Source organism: Tenrec ecaudatus, chromosome 1, assembly GCF_050624435.1.
Source record: "Tenrec ecaudatus isolate mTenEca1 chromosome 1, mTenEca1.hap1, whole genome shotgun sequence".
Classification (NCBI taxonomy): domain Eukaryota; kingdom Metazoa; phylum Chordata; class Mammalia; order Afrosoricida; family Tenrecidae; genus Tenrec; species Tenrec ecaudatus.
The window spans coordinates 158,824,040-158,844,698 of NC_134530.1; the positions used below are offsets into that span (position 1 = coordinate 158,824,040).

The 20,659-nt window shown below is 46.2% G+C and overlaps 3 protein-coding genes and 1 pseudogene across 3 annotated transcripts; 3 read left to right on the forward strand and 1 right to left on the reverse strand.

Moving 5' to 3' along the window:
• Positions 1–1,103: 1,103 nt before the first annotated feature.
• Positions 1,104–3,597, reverse strand: LOC142459403 (histone H2B type 2-E). The gene has a single exon (XM_075560937.1). It carries the CDS (start codon positions 3,578–3,580, stop codon positions 3,200–3,202), a length of 381 nt encoding a protein of 126 aa, XP_075417052.1. The 5' UTR covers positions 3,581–3,597; the 3' UTR covers positions 1,104–3,199.
• Positions 3,598–3,864: 267 nt separating this feature from the next.
• On the forward strand, positions 3,865–4,569 carry H2AC20 (H2A clustered histone 20). Its single transcript, XM_075560924.1, has one exon. It carries the CDS (start codon positions 3,901–3,903, stop codon positions 4,288–4,290), a length of 390 nt encoding a protein of 129 aa, XP_075417039.1. The 5' UTR covers positions 3,865–3,900; the 3' UTR covers positions 4,291–4,569.
• A 7,442-nt stretch (positions 4,570–12,011) lies between these two features.
• LOC142437037 (uncharacterized) lies at positions 12,012–12,442 on the forward strand (annotated as a pseudogene).
• Positions 12,443–13,497: 1,055 nt separating this feature from the next.
• Positions 13,498–14,606, forward strand: BOLA1 (bolA family member 1). Its single transcript, XM_075560950.1, has 2 exons — positions 13,498–13,598; positions 13,915–14,606. Exon 2 carries the CDS (start codon positions 13,918–13,920, stop codon positions 14,329–14,331), a length of 414 nt encoding a protein of 137 aa, XP_075417065.1. The 5' UTR covers positions 13,498–13,598; positions 13,915–13,917; the 3' UTR covers positions 14,332–14,606.
• Positions 14,607–20,659: the final 6,053 nt, after the last annotated feature.

Sequence of the window (20,659 nt, forward strand, 5' to 3'; positions counted from 1 at the left end):
CTAACGGTGTGTGACAAAAAAAGGCCTGATTTGTTGCAGACAGGGACTGGTTTTGCCATCACAACAACACACCTGCTCACACAGCCGTCTCAGGGCACCAGTTTCAGGCAATTAAACAGCATGCATGCCTCTCTTCCCCTCGCACCTTATTCGCCTGACCTCCCTCCTTCAACATCTTTTCCAAGAATGTAGACACATGAAAGGACACAGATCTGGAGACCGAGAAGAGGCGAAGAAAAAAAAAACGAGGGAGGTGCTCAGCCATCCAAACACATGAGTTCGGAAAAAAAAGTTTTTTATTTTTTTTCCTTAGGGAGTGAGTGAGAGAGTGAGTGAGTGAGTGAGTGTGAGAGAGAGTGAGTGAGTGAGTGAGAGAGTGTGAGAGAGTGAGTGAGTGAGTGAGTGAGTGAGAGTGAGAGAGAGTGAGTGAGTGAGTGAGTGAGTGTGAGAGTGTGAGAGAGAGTGAGTGAGTGAGTGAGTGAGTGTGAGAGTGAGTGAGTGAGTGAGAGAGTGTGAGAGAGAGTGAGTGAGAGAGTGTGAGAGAGAGTGAGTGAGTGAGTAAGAGTGAGTGTGAGAGTGAGTGAGTGAATGAGAGTGAGTGTGAGAGTGAGTGAGTGTGAGAGAGAGTGAGTGAGTGTGAGTGTGAGAGTGAGTGTGAGAGTATGTGAGAGTGAGTGAGTGAGACAGTGAGAGAGAGTGAGTGTGAGAGAGAGTGAGTGTGAGTGTGAGAGTGAGTGAGAGAGTGAGTGTGAGAGTGAGTGAGTGAGACAGTGAGAGAGAGTGAGTGTGAGAGTGAGTGAGTGAGACAGTGAGAGAGAGTGAGTGTGAGAGTGAGTGAGTGAGTGAGAGTGAGTGTGAGAGTGAGTGAGTGAGAGAGTGAGTGTGAGAGTGTGTGAGATAGTGAGTGAGTGAGACAGTGAGAGAGAGTGAGAGAGTGACTGAGAGAGTGTGAGAGTGAGTGTGAGAGTGAGTGAGTGTGAGTGAGTGAGACAGTGAGTGAGTGAGTGTGAGAGAGTGAGAGAATGAGTCAGTGAGGGAGGGAGTGAGTCAGTGAGGGAGTGAGTGAGTCAGTGAGGGAGTGAGTCAATGAGGGAGTGATAGGGAGTGAGTGAGAGTGAGTGAGACAGTGAGAGTGAGTGAGTGGAAAATATATTTCCAAGAATGGAATAGAAGATTTTTGCAGTGAGGTTGTTGGTTATTGCTCAATAATTAAACATTTGACAAACATATTAAATGTAATGAAGAATATTTTAAAGATGATAAGGTTGTGTTATTAAAAACATTTTTTAATACATAGCTTTGAAAACTCCAGGCTTTTTTGGGTACTTTTGTATATATAATCTTTGTTTCTTAAAAAGTAACAATACTCAGTAGGGTCTTTATTGGTTCTAAAGTTTTGAGGGTTTTTTGTTTGTTTCCCCACCCTACCCCTAGTTGTTTTTAACCTCTGGTGTTTAGTGAGAAAATGCCATCCCACTTTTAGTGCTTACTGTCATCTGGTGGGGACATATGTGAGTGTGTGAATCTGTGGAAATGTGTCTCATTCCACAATAACAGCACCAGAAATATTTTCGGGATATTAGTAACCTGCTAATGTACCAAAGTACATATTACCTCAAAAAATGTTTTCATTCCACTCAAAATGTCTTCCATTTCTGAATACACATGGTTTCAACAAAAAATTCAAAGTACAAAGTATTTCGGTCTTGAAAGTCCTGAGGACATTCCAGAGAGATAAAGCACTTGTTTCATTTTAATTTAAAATCATAGATATTTAAAAAAGAATAATCCAGGGAGGGATCTCGGTTTAGTCGCAAACAATCTGAACACAAATGCTTCCCAGCGTTTACACTGAGGCGATGGGGCGTCTTGAGACAGAAACTTCAGACATTTCCATTCTCAGCAAGCCTCCAGATACATCTAATGGAAATGAACGGTGGCCATCCATGTAAGGCGTGGCGTGTACGAGGTGATCTGGAAGCATTTAAGAGGTGGGCTGAGCACATGAATCAACTATTTATTTGACGAGTGAGTCACTGCGTGGCAGGCACTGTGGATGCTGAAAATAGACTGGAGAAACCGTCAGTAAAGTCTGTTTTCCAGGCCTTCCAAGCTGGGGGTGGGGCGGTTGCGGGCCAAGGATCTTAAAAAAAACCAAACGGACCAGGCAATTTCAAACGGCTGCTTTGAGAAATACAAAACGGACAAGCTCAAGAAGGGTGCGGATCTGAGTCCCTGCGAGGGGGGCCCAACACTCAGTGACCGGTGTCTGGGTCACAGCGTTAAATGCAAACATGACCCACAGCGCAGAGTGGACTTTGGATTTCAAAGCCCTGACGAAAGCGGCGCAGATTCGAGCCTACCAGCTCCAAGGCGGTTGATTTTGAATACTCGTCCTGCCCAATCAGAGCAGAGCTAGGAGGCGCACCCGCGGGCTCCGCCCTCAGTCGCTGAAGCGCTGCTGTCTTCAAACCGCTACTTCCCTGCAGGGCGGTCCGCTCCCCGGGAGAATTCAGCGGGGAAGTGCTGGCCGCGCCTGGGGAGCCCTGGAGTCATTTTTAAGGGGATTGGCCCGAGGCGTTTCGTGTCAGCAAATCACAAACAAGCCTGCCATTGACACAGTAGGGAGAGGTGGCAAATAAATTCGTATCCTTACAAACCGGCTCCTAGGTTTGTTGTTTATGGGTTTTTTAATAAATCATTTTATTGGGGACTCGTACAACTCTTAGCACAATCCATTCGTGCATCCATTGTGTCAAGCACATATGTACATTTGTCATCCTCAAAACATTTGCTTTCTGCTCGAGTCCTTAATACCAGCTGCGCATTTTCCCCCTTCCCCCTGGACCCTTCATCATTCATAAATTGTCATGTTACTGTCCGACGTCTCCCCCAGGGAGGACGCTGTACGTATAGATCCTTGTAATCAGTTCCCCGAGGTTTGGCTTTTTAAAGCGGAACTAAGGAGGAAGCTATCGACGACCCAAAAGGAAAACTAGTTACGCGCTGGGACCTTAGAGTCAAGTTTGTAAAGCTCCATGTGGGATCTTTTAAGTGACAACCCTAACTTGAGAGCGACGGCTATAAAATGACGAGTGGAAAAGCTCTTTCTTTGTGATTACGTGGGTGGCTCTGAAAAGAGCCTTTTTTGGAACAAAGAGGCGGCGGCGGCGAGGGGCGGGCCGGGCAGGCGGCCGACTCACTTGGAGCTGGTGTACTTGGTGACGGCCTTGGTGCCCTCGGACACGGCGTGCTTGGCCAGCTCGCCGGGCAGCAGCAGGCGCACGGCCGTCTGGATCTCCCGCGACGTGATGGTGGAGCGCTTGTTGTAGTGCGCCAGGCGGGACGCCTCGCCGGCGATGCGCTCGAAGATGTCGTTGACGAACGAGTTCATGATGCCCATGGCCTTGGACGAGATGCCGGTGTCCGGGTGGACCTGCTTGAGCACCTTGTACACGTAGATGGAGTAGCTCTCCTTGCGGCTGCGCTTGCGCTTCTTGCCGTCCTTCTTCTGGGCCTTGGTGACGGCCTTCTTGGAGCCCTTCTTGGGCGCGGGGGCGGACTTGGCCGGCTCGGGCATGGTAAGACACGACACAAGCCAACAGGACAACACGGGGAAGGGTGGACCTGAGCCTTTTATAACTAGGTTATGCAAATTAGGACTCCAAAGTCTTTCATTCCCATTGGTCCAAATAGGAACCCTGTGTTAACCGTAAGAGCTACGTAACGGCGAGGACTCTCGAGTGCATTGGCCGATTCTGGAACCAATTTAGAACCAATGAAAACCTCGTTTCTGACCCCACCCCTAGGAACGCTTATAAAAGCTTTCTGATTGTGGCTCTCTTCAGCCTGTTTTGCTGAGACTCCGAACCTGCTCTCTGTGTGCTCTCAGGCTCGGCAATGTCCGGACGCGGCAAGCAAGGAGGCAAAGCCCGCGCCAAGGCCAAGTCGCGGTCCTCCCGCGCCGGGCTGCAGTTCCCCGTGGGGCGCGTGCACCGCCTGCTCCGCAAGGGCAACTACGCGGAGCGCGTGGGGGCGGGCGCGCCGGTGTACATGGCGGCCGTGCTGGAGTACCTGACGGCCGAGATCCTGGAGCTGGCGGGCAACGCGGCGCGCGACAACAAGAAGACGCGCATCATCCCGCGCCACCTGCAGCTGGCCATCCGCAACGACGAGGAGCTCAACAAGCTGCTGGGCAAAGTCACCATCGCGCAGGGCGGCGTGCTGCCCAACATCCAGGCCGTGCTGCTGCCCAAGAAGACCGAGAGCCACAAAGCCAAAAGCAAATAAATCCTGACCATAAGCCAAAGAACAAAGGCTCTTTTTAGAGCCACCCAAGTTTTCGGACAAAGAGCTAATGCGCCGCTTAGTGACCAGCCCTTCCCGTCGACACGTGGTGGCTCTTAAAAGAGCCTTTGGGGTGGAGAATGCATTGAAGTCTTGTTTTAGCTAATTCTTGCCAAGTTTGTGACTCCGTTTTGGGGGGCACCATGTACACCGGCGCGCCCGCCCCCACGCGCTCCGCGTAGTTGCCCTTGCGGAGCAGGCGGTGCACGCGCCCCACGGGGAACTGCAGCCCGGCGCGGGAGGACCGCGACTTGGCCTTGGCGCGGGCTTTGCCTCCTTGCTTCCCGCGACCGGACATTACTTGTAAACACGCACTTAACAGCTTTTCAAGAAGGCTTAGGGAAGAATCACCAATTCGAAGTAATTCATAAGCGTTCACGGGAGGGGTGAGGGGGAGTCGTATATTCGATTGGCTGAACGGGTTGCCGGACCAGACAGCCAATAGGAAAACAGAAAACAGACTCCTCCTTTGCATCCTCCTCTAGGAAGAAACGACGGATTTCGCGAATACCTACCAATCACTAGGAGCCATATTACAGCCTCTTATTTGCGTGTCTGAATTTTGAAGGAGACAGTTTCTAACAGAACGCAGTTTCTTTTTTAATCAGTGGCAACTTGTACAATTTTCTCCGAATTAATTCTGCAAGATCCCAGGAGGATCGGAAAGGACTGCAGAAGGCCTCAAGCCGAAGCAAGCACTAGTCCCACCCCAGAGTACTGGTTCCTGAATCTGGCTGTTGTTTGAATCTTAAATTAGCGTCCAAGTTCCTCCTTTTCTGGCTTGTCACAGCAAAACAAAAATACACAGAGCTTTCTTTTCTTTTAACTGGATGACTGAGTGTTTTGGGTTAGGCCTTGAGACTTCGCTCCACCCCCAACCGCCTCCGCCTCCACCGCGCTTCTTGAAATCTGCTAGACCAGGAGCTGGAATAGCTGTCATCTTCCTTTTGTCCACCAGGAGGTGACCGATACCGTCAGGAAACTTGCTCTTAGCTTTTAAAATGTCTCCTGGTTTTCTTCTCTGACCTTCCCTACCTAAGTGCACCTTGTCCGGCTAGGACCTGCCTTAGTTTTCCCTAACAAGAATTCCTCACCCTGAGTAATATTTCCCACTTCCGTACTTTAAATTTACAACAACAACAAAAAAAAGTTTCAGAAGCTCAGACCCTATTCCTGATAGCATACTTAAAACACATGAACGTGTTTGTCCCAGTAAGTCCTGTGCCTTAAGCAATACCTACCCAAAGCGAACTCAGTTAAGTCCCTCCCAGGACTGAATAAGTCTTTGTCCTGGGCCCTGAAAAGCGCTAAACCTCCAGGTACCGACACTAGAATCCTCATCCTGACTCATAGCGACCCTACTTACAACAGAGCCAAACAGGGACTGGTTTCACAATGGTTCTTCTCTTTGACAGCCACTCTGTCAAGTTATCTGTAGAGTGGCTTCTTTTCAGTGACCCTCTCTCTACTAAGCAGGATGTCCAGCTCTAGGGATTGTTCCCTCCTAATAACATGTCCAAATTTTAAGTGCATTTATACATACAATGAAACTGTACACAAGATGTATGCCATTTCCTATATGTGTATTACACTTTATAAGTAAACAAAAATTTTCCAATGAATGAACACAATCATGGGGGGAAATCAGTACTTTGATGGGTATCCCAATCTTCATGTATAGGTTAAATTTTACTGTTTATATTAATTACACATGAAGTAACTGTCATAATCTTGGCGCTTGAAGCTTCTAAAGTCTTCCTCTGCCCAGGACCCCAAAACCAAACCTATTTCTATTAAGTCGTTTCCAACTCATAGCAACCCAAGAGGGGATTTCTGAAACTGTGATGTTTTACAAGAGCAGGCAAGCCACGTCGTTCTCTCAGTGAGCTGCTGGTAGGCTTGAACTTCAAACCCTGTAGTTAGCATCCCAACACTTAATCCACTGCACCACCAAGGCTCTTGACATTAGAGACCTTCACTAAATACTAAGTATGATCATGACTATTTTTTGTTAGATCACAGACACTAGCTTATCCCATACAGCTTGCGACTTGAAAAGCTTTCATTCATTTTATAACAGGAATTATAATATCAGCCCTCTCCTGATGCATCAATTCTTCTTTAGTCTTCCTCATTTAATGTCCAACTTTCATACACATATGAGGTGGTTGAGAATAATACCATGGCTTGGGTCATGCGTACCTTAGTCCTCAAAGTAACATCTTTGCTTTACGGCCACTTTAAAGAAGTCTTGTGCAGCAGATTTACCCAGTGCATCCTTTACTCTCTTGATTGCTGCTTCCATGAGCATTGGTTGTGGATCTAAGCAAGATGTATATTTGACAGCTTCAATCTTTTGTCCACTTATCAGGATGATACCTGTGGAGAGAGGTCAAACGCTTACAGACATCCTCCCAGGGTAGTTAGTCACCAGACTACAGGGTAGGCCTCTAGGGCAGGTAGTCCACCAGACTATATGGCAGGCCTCACTCCCTGCTACTGGGGGCAATAAAATATTCCTCCTTGAGGCCTGAGACCAAGCATTTACACCCTACTGATAATGGTTCCTATGGAGATCTTGGGAATAGGTCAAAGTTAGGCCGCCATCCTGAACCTAGGATCCCTCCCCTTCCTAATGCGTGTATGTCCCTAGACCACCCCACTCTCATTACTGTATTACCTATAGGACAGCCCCTTCCAGTGACGTATGTCCTCACCTGTAATTAGGGGGCTTGCATGTCCCCAGAGAATATAAAAGGGCCCAGGGCTACCATTAAACTCTCTCTCTCCCTCCATGTGGACCATCATGCGGAGCAGAGGTGAGCATGCTACCATGAAATTGTGTCTGACTCCCATTTATTTCAATACTTCTATCTCTCATGCTCTCTATAACTTTACTATGATCTTTACTTATTATCGCTGTACAATTGCGCCTACCGGACCCATAATGATGTGTTGGGGGCTGGCTTCCCCTGACAGATACCTATCTGTCCAGCTGTGAGGATTTTGGTTACATTGAGTTGAAATCCATATTGAAGACTGAGATCTTTGGTCTTCATCAGCAAGTGCTTCAAGCCCTCCTCACTTTCAGAAAGCAAGGTGGTGTCATGGGCGTCTCGCAGGTTGTTAGTAAGCCTTCCCGCAATCCTGGTGCCATGTTCTTCGGATAAGCCAGCTTCTCCGATGCTTTGCTCAGCATCCCTCGCTATTCCCTTGTTCTGTTCTCACAATTGCCTCTTGATCTATGTACAAGTTCCACATGAGCCCAGTGGAATGTTCGCTCTAGTCCACACAGTTCAATGTCTTGTTATAGTCAATAAAACACAAGTAAACATCTTTCTGGTATCCTCTGCTTTCAGCCAAGATCCATCTGACGTCAACAATGATATCCCTCATTCTCTGCCCTGCTCCGAGTCCGACCTGACTCTGGAAACTCCCTGTCAGTATACTGTTGTAACTGTTATTGGAGGAGCTTCAGGAAGATGTTACCTCCTTGTGATGATAATAATATTGTCCTATAACGTGAGCATTCTGTTGGGTCACATTTCTTTGGAATGGGCACAAATATTGATCTCTTTCTTGGCCAAGTAACTGTTTTCCACATTTTCTGGTTTAGACAAGTGCGCCCAGTGCTTCCTCAGCTTGTGGAAACATTTCAATTGGGAGTCCATCAATTCCTAGAGCCTTGTTTTTGGCTAGTGCTTTCATTGCAGCTTGAACTTCTTCTTTCAGCACCATTGGTTCTTGCTCATATGCTGCCTCTTACATGATGAATGTAGAATGTTTGCTACAGTGATTCTGTGGATTTTATATATCTTTTTGGTGCTTCATCCTGCATCATTCAATATTTTGCCCATAGAATCTTTCAATATTGCAACTTGAAGTTTGAATTTTTTTTCTTGAGTTCTTTCAGTTTAAGATATGCTGAGTGTGTTCTCCAACTCTAGGTCTTTGCACACTTTGTCATAAGACATATTACTTTGCCTTTTCCAGCTGCCCTTTGGAATTTTCTTTTCAGCGCTTTGAGTTCATCGTTTCTTCCATTTGCCTCAGCTACTCTAAGACTAAGAGTGAGTTTCAAAGTCTCTGTTTTGATCTTTTCCTTCTTCCTTAATGCCCTTTAGCTGCCTTCGTGTATGATGTTCTTGATATCATGCCACCTTCGTGTATGATGTTCTTGATATCATGCCATCTTCATGTATGATGTTCTTGATATCATGCCACCTTCGTGTATGATGTTCTTGATATCATGCCACCTTCGTGTATGATGTTCTTGATATCATGCCACCTTCGTGTATGATGTTCTTGATATCATGCCACCTTCGTGTATGATGTTCTTGATATCATGCCACCTTCGTGTATGATGTTCTTGCTATCATGCCACCTTCGTGTATGATGTTCTTGATATCATGCCACCTTCGTGTATGATGTTCTTGCTATCATGCCACAGCTCGTCAGGCCATTTGTCATTAGTGCTCAATGTGTCAAGTCTATTCTTGAGATGTTCTCCAAATTTAGGTGAGATGGACTCAAGGTTGTATTTTCACTGTCGACTTATTCCCATTTTCTTTAGCTTCAACCTGAAATTCTATAAGAGCAATTGATGGTCTGTTCCTCAGCTTGCCTCTGGCCTGGTTTTAGCTACTGATAATGAATTTCTCCTTGCCTCTCCCCACTCTCCCTGCCATCGAGTCAATGTTGACTCATAATCACCCGGTGGAGCTCTGAAGCGACAACTGTTTACGGGAGTAGAAAGCCAAGCCCAGTCTTTCTCCCTTGGAGCTGGTGATGGTTTTTAATTGCCGGACATACCAACCGCAGCCCAACTTGTAACCACTATACCACCAGGGCCCCATTCTCTTCCCACAGTTGAGTCAATTTGATTACTGTGTAATTCCATCTGGAGAAGTCTATGTATATTGTCGTTGTTTGTGTTGTTGGAAAAGGGTATTTGTGGAGAAGTAATTGCTCTTGCAAAATTTTGTCACAAGATCTCCAGCTTTGTTTCTGTCCCCGAGGTCATATTTTCCAACTACCACCCCTTCCTCTTTGTTTCCAACTTTGACATTCCAATCACCAAGAATGATCAGAATTGTGTCTTGATTGTATGTCTGCTCAATTTTAGACTGAAGTCATTGGTAGAATTTGGACAATTCCAGTCAATTTCAGCTCATTAATGCATAGAATGTTGATCTTTATGCATTCCTTTTCATTGTTCATAACTCCCAGTTTTCCAGGATTGATGTTTGCAGCTGTCTCTTCTCACTTTGAGTCATGCCCCGTCAACAAAGGAAGGTCTGGAAGGCATTCTTCCTGTCCCTCACCATATTCCCACCTTTCATATTTTCTTCACAATACTTACCATCATCCAATATTATCTTGTTCATTTATTTAAATGTTTACTCCTCCTTTAACTTCTAACAGAAATTAAGACCCAAATGAAAAACAGTTCTTAAAAACAGAAAAACGTTCTTATCTTATTGTATGTCTCCTTAGTAACTAATACATTGTGCATACTTAATAAATCATGAGAAATCTTGAAAATGTCCAATTACCAAATAATCATCAGTTAATAATGTTTGACTCTATCAGGGAAAAAGTAGATCATTGTCCTCATGATAAAACTGATGATAAAAAGCCAAGTGAATTCCTCAATTGAATTAGCAAGTTACATAACCTGACTAAAAATAAGTCCTATCAAATCAATTTCTTTAATAGCTTTCTAATCAGTTTACTTCTCTCCATCCCAGTCTCTGTCTTCGCTCAGCTAATCTTTCACTGATAGTACCGTAAAAGATTTTTCTAATTTTCTCCCAGCTGTTAGTAAGAAGTAAAACCAAGAAAAGGGTTTTTGTGGGGAAAACCAGCCCCTCACAACTATATCACTGGTCTGATAGACACAATTGTGCGGTTATGATATATAAAGATTATAATAAAGTCATAGAGAATGACAGATATAGGAGAGAGTAAAATGAAGGAATCAGACACATGTCATGGTAGCATGCTCACCTCCGGAACGGCCAATGATCTCACCAGCCAGGCCCTTGAACAGCTCGGGCAGAGAGGTCAGGAGGGTACTTTATTTCTAACCGAGGCTTATATATATTTGGGGATGTGAATAAACCCCCCTGATTGCAGGTGACCACATACGCAAGAGGAAGGGGATGAGCTAGGGGTGTACGTGTAATAGGAAGGGGAGGGATTAGAGGTACACATGTGACAAGATGGGCGGACCCTAGACTCAATGTGGCAGCCGAACCTTGTGACCCTTGAGTGGGCTGGACCTCTCTGGGATCTCCTTCATGGACACAATCAACTATCCTAATCAGAAGAGAGTGGCTCCTACTTAGGGTGGACAGACTATACAGTCTGATTGCTTTAGATGACTGATAATCCTTAGGGAGAATAACCTCTGACCTACTATATATACCTATATACTATATACCTCCAAGTGTATAGTTTACCATGTGTAGTAAGCAGCATGTTGGGTTTGGCATATTTTGGGGTGACAACGTGGGAGCAATCTTTCTGTATCCCACAGGTTTTCAAGCCGTTACTTCTTAGACAGGTCCTTTACATCTTTCTTGAAAAAGTTTGGTCTCCCAATGCTGGATGACATGCCTACTTAGCATTCTATGCTTAGACCCATCCTAGCATTTGTTGTGGTTGTCAGGCACTGTCAATTTAGTTCCCCAGAAAGATTTAGTCTCAGACAGTGGGACAATCTCCCCACAGGGAAGGGATGAGTCACCAGGGTGCAGTAAAGCATCGATGAAACACACTATATTCCTCTGGTTCCTTGAGGCTTCCTCACCCCCACTACCATGACCCAGTGCTGCTGCTCAATTCAGACTAGACCGGAACATGTACACAGTAGATAACAGATGGGAGCTCACGACATACAAATAGTGATAATGTTAGGCAGGCCTAGTGCAGGGCTGGAAGATGTCCACTAACGCATGCCCAGAGAGCCAAGCACGGGAACAAAGGAGTGGCGCACTGCACGTTCTCAGAGGTTCAGGTTTCCCGCCGGCAGGCATGGGTGGGCGCTGAACTTGAATTGGCCCACCTAGGCCACCTGGATTGTCCCACCTAGGCCAGGTGAATTCAATTCAGCCAATGAGGTCGATCAGGGGTCATCCACCAGCTTCCCCGTGGAATCCTTGAAAAGGCAGGAGCCCAGAGTCAAGGGAGACCGTTTTGCGTGATATTACCAGTTTCCAGCCAGGCTGCATGGTCGGAAGGAGTCCTATGGGTGCCGTGTAAACCTGAAAATTCTAACTCTCATAAAACCCACTTGGATCACGAACCAGGCTTCTGCGTGAATTCCTTCTAGCTCAGAGCCAAGGACCGGTATAGATCTAGCTCCAGAGAGATCTAACAATACCAGAAGGGTAGGGGGAAGAGAGGAGAGGAAGGGAGAAAGGGGGAACTGATCGCAATGATCGACGCATAACCATACACCCCTCGCCAGGGGAAGAATAGAAACCCTGGGGAAGGGAGACAGGTCCGTGTGACAGATGAAAATAATAACAATGTATGAGGGGCTTGTGAGGGTGGGGCGGGGAGCTGATACCAAGGGCTCAAAAGGAAATAAATGTCTAGACAAGAATGAAGGTGCCCGGGAAACCCCGTCACTCGCTCACACACCCCGGCCCCGCACGATGCCTGGAGTCCCTGAAAAAGACGTGAACCAGCAGGGGTTGTTCACCTGAGCTCTGGCAGCCTTCCGCAGAAGTCCGGGAAGCTGACAGTCCCCGAATGGGTGGACACGGTCACGCCGCCGGCCAAGCACAAAGAGCTTGTTCCCTATGATGAGAACTGGGTCTGCACGCGAGCTGCCTCCCCAGCACGGCACCTGTGCCTTTCAGGTGGGCTCCATGACCAAGGTCTGCGGGGCGAGGGGGGCGAGGGTGGGGGCGCTCCAGGAGCGTGGCCAGCCGGGTCCTTCAAGCCCTGGAGGGGCTCAAGGTGGTGAAGGACCAAGACGCGGGCCGCAAACAGACACCTCAGGGACAGAGAGATCTGGACAGAATCGCCGCCCTACAGGTGGCAGCTGCCAACAAGAGCATTAGAACAAAGGATGCTGGGTTAATAAATTGCCTCGTTCATTAAAAGAGAGAGAGAGAAGCATGAAGGCAGCATATGTAAACCATGCCTGATTCAATCGATGTATGCATTGTGGTAAGAGTGTACGAGGAGCCCCCAATAAAATAATTATTTTTAAAAGATTGTCTCAGAAACCCTGTGGAGCAGTCTTACTCTGTCTTGAAAGGTTACTATGAGTCAGAATCAACTCAACAGCAGTGAATGGAACATCAAGGAATTTGTCTATCTTTTCCAATGTTCTATAAATTCCTGTAAGTTCCATCCACTTACAGCAACCTTGCAGGACAGAGAAGTGCTCCATAGGGTAACTAGAACTAAGTCTTTATGGAGAGCAACAGCCTCATCTTTCTGCAGAGGAGAAACTGGTGGATTTGAACACTATGTTTGCAGTTAGCAGTTCAACACCTAACTCCCACGACCTTTGACGTTAAATAAACAAATCAATTGCCATTGAGTTGATTCCAAGTCATAAACTCAAGAAACAAAAAACTCGCTACTATCCAGTCAATTTTGACTCATAACAACGCTATAAAGCGGGGAAACTGCCTCTGGGGATCTCAGGCAAATGTCTGGGGGCGAAAGCCTCCTCATCTTTCTCTGGAGGGACGACTGTGAACTTGAGGTCCGACAGACAACGCATAAACCACGATGTCACCAGGGCTCCTCTTCCGACGCAGAGGAGTCCTGTAAAGGGCTTCTGAGGTTGTGCATCTTTATGGGAGCGGAGAGCCTCATCTTTCTCCCTTGGGGGTTACATCCTCTGTATTTGAAAGCCTCCAGCTACTGGTCAGATACACAAATATTGTATATTCAGTAAACGGAGCGCCTTCTATTCTGTCATACAAAAAAATAAAGGAATTGGGCTCGATTATCTACATTATCCTTTGGCAGTAAAATGGATCGACTAGTTCCAATCCCAGCTGTCCAGGAAATCCCGGTATCTGCATTCCTGACAGCTCAAATCTCTGACAAGCTGCCACGGACTACAATTCCCAGGAGGCCGCGGGCCACCACGTGGCGTCTGCACGTTTACGTTCGCGAGACGCGCTTGCCTCGGGACCAGAGGCCTCCATTTTCCGGAGGGCGTCCTGCGGGAGTCCGGCCTCTGACCAAGGGTCCGCGGTAAACCGGCCCAACGGCAGGTAGAAAGGGCTCAACGGGGGGTTCAGAGGTGCCACCAAAAACCGGGCAGGCATTTATCACTTTTACAGCTTCCTGCCCATTCGGTGCAAAGCCCACAGCGATGGACGCGCCTTCAGCGTGGCCTCTGTAACGGGCTGTCCGCTGCGCGGGCTGGAGGACGCACCTCCCCAGGAGCGGGCCCCTGCGGGAGCGGCGAGGGGCGCACAGAGGCCCTCGAGGCCTGCGGGCGGGGAGAGGACTTGGGGAGATTGGGCTCTGACCAGGCAGCGCGCCCAGCCCTTACAGCTCCCGTGTCTGTCTCTGTCCCTGCTGTAGCCGATGCTGCGTGGGCGGCTGGTCGGGCGTCTGGTCTCCATGACCGGCCGCGTCTGTCTGTCCCGGAGCAGCACAGGATCAGGAGCCGTCGGTCCTGTGGAAGCTGCCATTCGCGCCAAACTGGAGCAGGCATTGAGCCCCGAGGTACTGGAACTGCGCAATGAGAGCGGTGGCCACGCAGTCCCACCGGGCAGCGAGACGCATTTTCGCGTGGCTGTGGTGAGCTCTCGCTTCGAGGGGCTGAGCCCTTTGCAGCGACACCGGCTAGTCCACGAGGCGCTGTCGGAGGAACTGGCGGGACAGGTGCACGCACTGGCCATCCAGGCACGTACCCCCGCCCAGTGGAGGGATAACCCTGAACTGGACAAGAGCCCCCCATGCCTGGGTGGAAGCAAGAAAACTCGAGGAACACCCTGAGCCCCTAAAGAGGGCCGGGAGCGGGACGTGAGCAGGCTAGATGGGAATAAACTACTGGAGTCTTCCTCTCGATTCAGTCTGAGATGTGTAAAGGGTGAGGACCCCTGAGCCCTGTTCTACTGGCATATCCCTGTTTTCCAGAAATACAAACTCATGTCAGACGCTTGCCCTCAAAAGGCTACCCAGTTGTTAAATATTTGTGACGAAGGGTCCAACAGTAGGTGTGATTTGTTAGAAACCGTCTTATACATTAAAGCAAACTATTGTGTGAGGTACGTTTCAATGTTTGAATATCGTTAATGGCCTGTTGAATCAATGTTACAGATGTTCTCGGGAGAAGAAAGATGCCTGTAAACTAAGTAGTTGGGAAGGGCTTCTTGGTAGCAGTGACAAGAGTTCAACCTTTAATGGAAAACCAAACCAGAAAGAAGGGTACCACAGGCAGAAGAGCCTTAGTACAGGCACACCAGCTGAGCACAGCATTGAGTTATGGGACAACGTGGTTTACAGAAAATTTGAGTTCCACGCTGGAGAAATGTTAGGCTTTTTAACAGCCTGTCCATTTCCAAAAAGAATTTAGTTTATGAATGTACATTTGCCCAGTGGCTGGAACACTGGCCTCTCACACAGCAATTGTGAAGCTGGCACAGGACCTGGCACCATTCCTTTCTGTTGTACATGAAGTCACCATGCATATGAACTGGCTCACGGGCACCTAACAACTATATATATATTCCATTATGCTTTCATTCCATTTTTCTTGTTTTTAATATACTAGCTTTTTGTTGTTGCCATATCTTACACAACCCAGTCCATCCACTCATACAATCCTGTTGTTCGGTCCCATTGGGTGGGATCTACAGTCAGCGATGCTACCAATGCCCCACATTCTCAGGGAACCATTGCTCCTGTTACTGTTTCTGATGGGTTATCTGTTTTGACTTTCATGTACTGAACGATTTTAAATCTCTAAATAAACAAGCAAATCTAACATGATTAATGAGGTAAAACAAGAACCATAATAGTAAGTGGAAGAAATATTAACTAGAGGATAGTTATGGGGCTCATCAGTGCCATACCACACCCTGGATTTATCACTTCTTCTGTGTGGCCCTTTTGAGAGGCACTGCTCAATTATCTTACTGGTAGGTTGGTCTCTACCACATCCACACCCCTTCACATCAATTTGGTTGCTTAGTTTTGAATTTCTGATACTTCTCGTGGGCACTCATGATCTCACAGGCTGGTTTGCTTCTTCCATGTGAGCTTTGTTGCTTCCCTGTTTACCTATAACCCTTTAAGACTCCAGATGCTCGCTAAAGACTTCTGTGTTGGTCTGGATTGACTAGAGAAGCAAATCCAGAGACACTGATATGTATATAAGAAAGCTTTATATAAAGAATAATTGTATATTAAGAAGACAGTCCAGATCAAGGCCATAAGTCCAATATTAGCCCATTTGTCCAATACCAGTCTAAATTCCTCTTCAGACTCATACAACATATGCAATGATGCCGAATGCAGGAAGGTCACAAGCCAGTGGGTGGAAAGTTGTGGATCTGGTCACAGTGGAAGCATCTCAGCGCTGGGATGGGTCTCCATGTGGCTCCTCCAGCTCCAGGGCTCTGGCTCTATCAGTGTAGCTCCGTGTGGCTTGTCAACAGGAATGTCTCACAGGGAGAGGAGTGTGTATCTGGCTTCTAGTCAGCTATTTATCTCTGTTGTACCTCCAAATGAGGTCATCAAGCTGCAACCTGATTGACAGGCTAGACTCTACCCCTTCATAAACAGAGATTATGTAACTGCCACAGCTTGAAAACAAGCAGCCTTCTGACAGGAAAGCAAATAAAGCTCACATGGAAGAAGCACACCAGCCTGTATGATCATGAGGTGTCGATGGGATCAGGTATCAGGCATCAAAAAATCCAAAATAAACAATTATATTGATGTGAAAGGAGGGTGGGAGTGGAGACCCAAAGCCCATTTATAGACAATTGGACATCCCCCCATAGAAGGGTTACGAGGAAAGGACAATTCAACCAGGATGCAGTATAGCACAGATGAAACACACCATTCCTCTAGTTCCTGAGTGCTTCCTCCCTCCCACCGCCCCAACTACCATAACCCAGTTCTACCTTACAAATCTGGCTAGACTGGAGGACACACATTGGTACAGATAAGAGCTCTTGACACATGGAAATCAGGACACTAAAACCCTCAGGAACTGTAGTGGGAAGAGTGATATCATGGTAGTGGGATGGTAGGGATGGGGGTGGGAGATGAATCACAAGGCTGGATATATAACCCACCCCGCAAGGGGACAAATAACAGAAATGTGGGTGAAGGGAGACAATGGACAGTGTAAGACATGAAATAATATATTATTTAAGGAATCACAATGGTGGGAGGGGGTGGAGAAAAGAGCTGATACCATGGGCTCAAGTAGAAAGAAAATGTTTTGGAAATGTTGATGACAACATATGTACAAGTGTGCTTAATACAATTGAATGATGGTTATAAGATTTTTAAGAGCCCCCCACCCAATAAAATAATTAACAACAATTAAGTTTTAAAAAGAACCCAGATGCTATAGCTTTGAATAGCTGAGCACCATCAGCTTTCTTCACCACATTTGTTTATGCACTCATTTTGTCGTCTGTCAGCAATCATCTCAGGAAGGTGAGTATATTAGGATTCTCTTAAGAAACAAAACCAGGACATTTATGATTATATATCTTTTTATATAGATAGGTATATACAACATAAAAATAAATAGCTAATTAGTCTATAGAGCAGTACAAATGGCTCAGTGCAATTCATTTCTGTGAGACAGCTAACACTTCAAGTCTTGAGGGCCGCTGGTTACAAGTCAAGGAAGAAGAATGCTGAATCCTCTGTAGAGCAATTCAGGCAATCCATCCACAGGCAGCAAACGGCAAGGTAGGTCACCAACAGTCAGCCAGATGACAGAATCTGGCAGTTCCCAGCTCAAGCAATGCATATATACTCCAGCAGTGTGGCGAAGTAGAAACCTCAAACTACAGCAACTCGGTCCACGGGTTGGGTGTCCCACAGGTAGTGTAGCTCACAAGCTGAGGCAGAAAACCGGCTAAGGCAATTGCACACTGGTCTGATCATCAAAGAGCAAGAGACCAGAAAGGCAAGCCTGGCAGAGCCATTGATCTCTCCGCCCTTCAATTAATCCCACATATGTTCATTGGCTAGGTTTGCACAATAAACCTACCTATCACAGTGAGTATCATCAGTGTCACTTTATTAGAACAAACCGTTCATATGCTGGGGTAAATTAATAACATTTTCCACAAACTTTTGAAACCCCCTTGTGGGGATATGGGTGTGTGTATACATATAAACAGGAGCCCTGGTGGCAGAGTAGGTTATAAATTGGGCTGTTAAATCGCAAGGCCAGCAGTTCAAATCTACCAGTCTCTCTTTAGGAGAAAGATGAAGGTAGCTACCTACTCTCATATACAGTCTTAGAAACCCATAAGGGCAGTTCTGTCCTGTCTTATAGCATGTTTATGAGTCAGTATGAATTCAAAGGCAGGGAGTTTGGTTTTGTAAGTCAGTGAGAAGATGACAAGAACTAGAATGTGATTATGAACAATGAAAAACACTCCATGTGACCTTTTCTCTTAGACTCCTGATGACACTGTGTGTTCAGGGATGAACTGCTGTCACCACGACCTGTCAGCCACTCTGGGAGAAAGATGAGTTTGTCCACTCCTGTAAAGATTTATATTCTTGTAAACCCTATATAAGGTCTCTGAGTCAGACTCAATTTAATGTCAGTGTATTTGAGCTGTTTTATTTTGTTTGGGTTAAAAGGGCTAACCCTTGTTTTAACCTTCCAAATGCAATTGTGTTTTTTAAAATAATTTTATTGGGGGCTCGTACATCTCATCACAATCCATATATGTATGTATGTATATATATCTGTGTCTGTGTGTGTATATATATATATACACACATACATACATTGAGTCAGCACATTTGTACATTTTCTGCCACCATTTTCAAACCATTTTCTTTCTAATTGAACCTCTGGTATCGGCTCCTCATTTTTCCCTCCCTCCCTCATGAACCCTTGGTAATTTATAAATTATTATTTTTTCAAGTCTTATACTGACCGATGTCGCCCTTCACCCACTTTTCTGTTGACCATCCCTCAGAGAAGGGGTTATATGTAGATCATTGTGATCAGTTCCCCTTTTCTGCCCCACCTTACCCTTACCCTCCTGGTAATGCTACTCTCATTATTGGTCCAGAGGAGTTTATCTGTCCTGAATTCCCTGTGTTTCCAGCTCTTATCTTTATCAGTGTACATGCTCTTGTCTAGCCAGATTTGTAAGGTAGAATTGGGGTCATGATAGTTGGGGGGTGAGGGGAGAAGCATTAAAGAACTAGAGGAAAGCTGTATGTTTCATTGTTGCTACACTGCACCCTGACTGCCTCGTCTCCTCCCTGTGATCCTTCTGTAAGCGGATCTCCATCCAGTTGTCTACAGATGGGCTTTGGGTCTCCACCCCGCACTGCCCCTCATTTGTTCTGAGTCTTTGAGATCTGATACCTGATCCCATCAACACTTCCATGATCACACAGACTGGTGTGCTTCTTCCATGTGGACTTTGTTGCTTCTCAGCTAGACGGCCACTTGATTACCTTCAAGTCTTTAAGACCCCAGGCACTATATCTTTTGATAGCTGGCCACCATCAGCTTTCTTCACCACATTTGCTTATACACCCATTTTGTCTTCAGCAATTGTATTGGGTAGGTGAGTATCATGGAATGTCAGGTTATTAGAACAAAGTGTTCTTGTGTTGAGGGAGTACTTGCGTAGAGGCCCAATGTCCATCTGCTACCTCAATACTTAACATGTAAATATATGTACATAGAGGTATTTCCCTATTGTTATATATATACACTGTATATACTCAAGTATAAGCTGACCCAAATATCAGACAAGGCACCTAATTTTACCACAAAAACTGCATCTAAAATGTGCTGAAACAGGTGGGGGAGGAGGAAGGGAGGGAAAAAAGGAGGAGCTGATCCCAAGCACTGAATGGAAAGTAAATGTCTAGAAAAGAACGATGGAATATATGTATGAATAGGTCCGATAAAATTGATGTATGATTTGTAAGAAGAGTTGTAAAAGCCCCCAATAAAATGAACGAAAAAAGAAGAAGAAAGAGAAAAGAAAAACAAATAATAAAAAATTCTAACCCCAAGGTGGTAGTGGGGGAAATGTGCTGAAAAACCCGGCTTCTACATGAATATAGATGGCAAATGTATTTGCATATGCACATGCCTGTATTTGGACCTCTATAAATGTCCTTTGCCTCCTAGTTCTTTCCTCTATTTCCGTTTACTTTCCTCTTGTCCCCCTATCATGTTCAGCCTTCACTCAGGTTTCAGTAATTCCTCTCAGCTACATTGCCCTTGATCAAGCCCCACCAGGCATCCTATGCCATCTTCCCCATCGAATTTAGATCACTTGTTTCCTTGTCCTTGGGTTGGTTGACAGCCCCCATCTTTACCCTGCCTGCAATTGTTTATTCGAAGACAGTTCATATAATGCTTAAATAAGCAATTTTCTTTCTGATAGTTTCTATAAAACTATCAGAAAGGTAAGCCTTGGGCTGTTAACCTCAAGGTTGCTGGTTCAAAACCACCAGCTGGGAAGAAAGATGAGACTCTCTACTCTAGTAAGGATTTGCCACCTCAGAAACCCTGCACAGGCTCACTATGAGTTGGAGCTGACTCAATGGCAGTGGGACGATGTACAATAATTTACATTTACATGCTAGAGGGAAAAGTGCTTTAACATCTGATTGGGAGTAAGAGGGAAGCACTGGAGATTTTTGAGGAAGGGGAGGCCAAAGGGTGTTTTGGGGCAGAGTGATCAGGCAGTGTGTCAGTGGACTAAACCAAAAACCAAACCCACTGCTCTCAAGTCAATGCCAACTTACCTTGACCCTATTTAGTGTTTCCAAAACTGGAAATCTTTATGGAAGCAGACAGCCTCACCTTTACTTCCACAGAGTGGTTAGTAGATTTGGACCACCAACCTTGCAGTTGGATGCCTTACCCACGGACCATCAAAGTTGGTAGTGGTAGCTAAGCACTGTCTATTTCTCCATGCTGTGATTAACATATGACAAGCAGGGGGACAGCTGAAGGCAAGGAGATCAACCTAGAGTGAATGGCTAAGAGTCTTGAGGGCTGAGTCAACTATCAGAATGGAAAAGAGTTGATTTAGGGAGTGAATCACTAGACCTGGGGCCTCAGGACCATAGTTAAGGG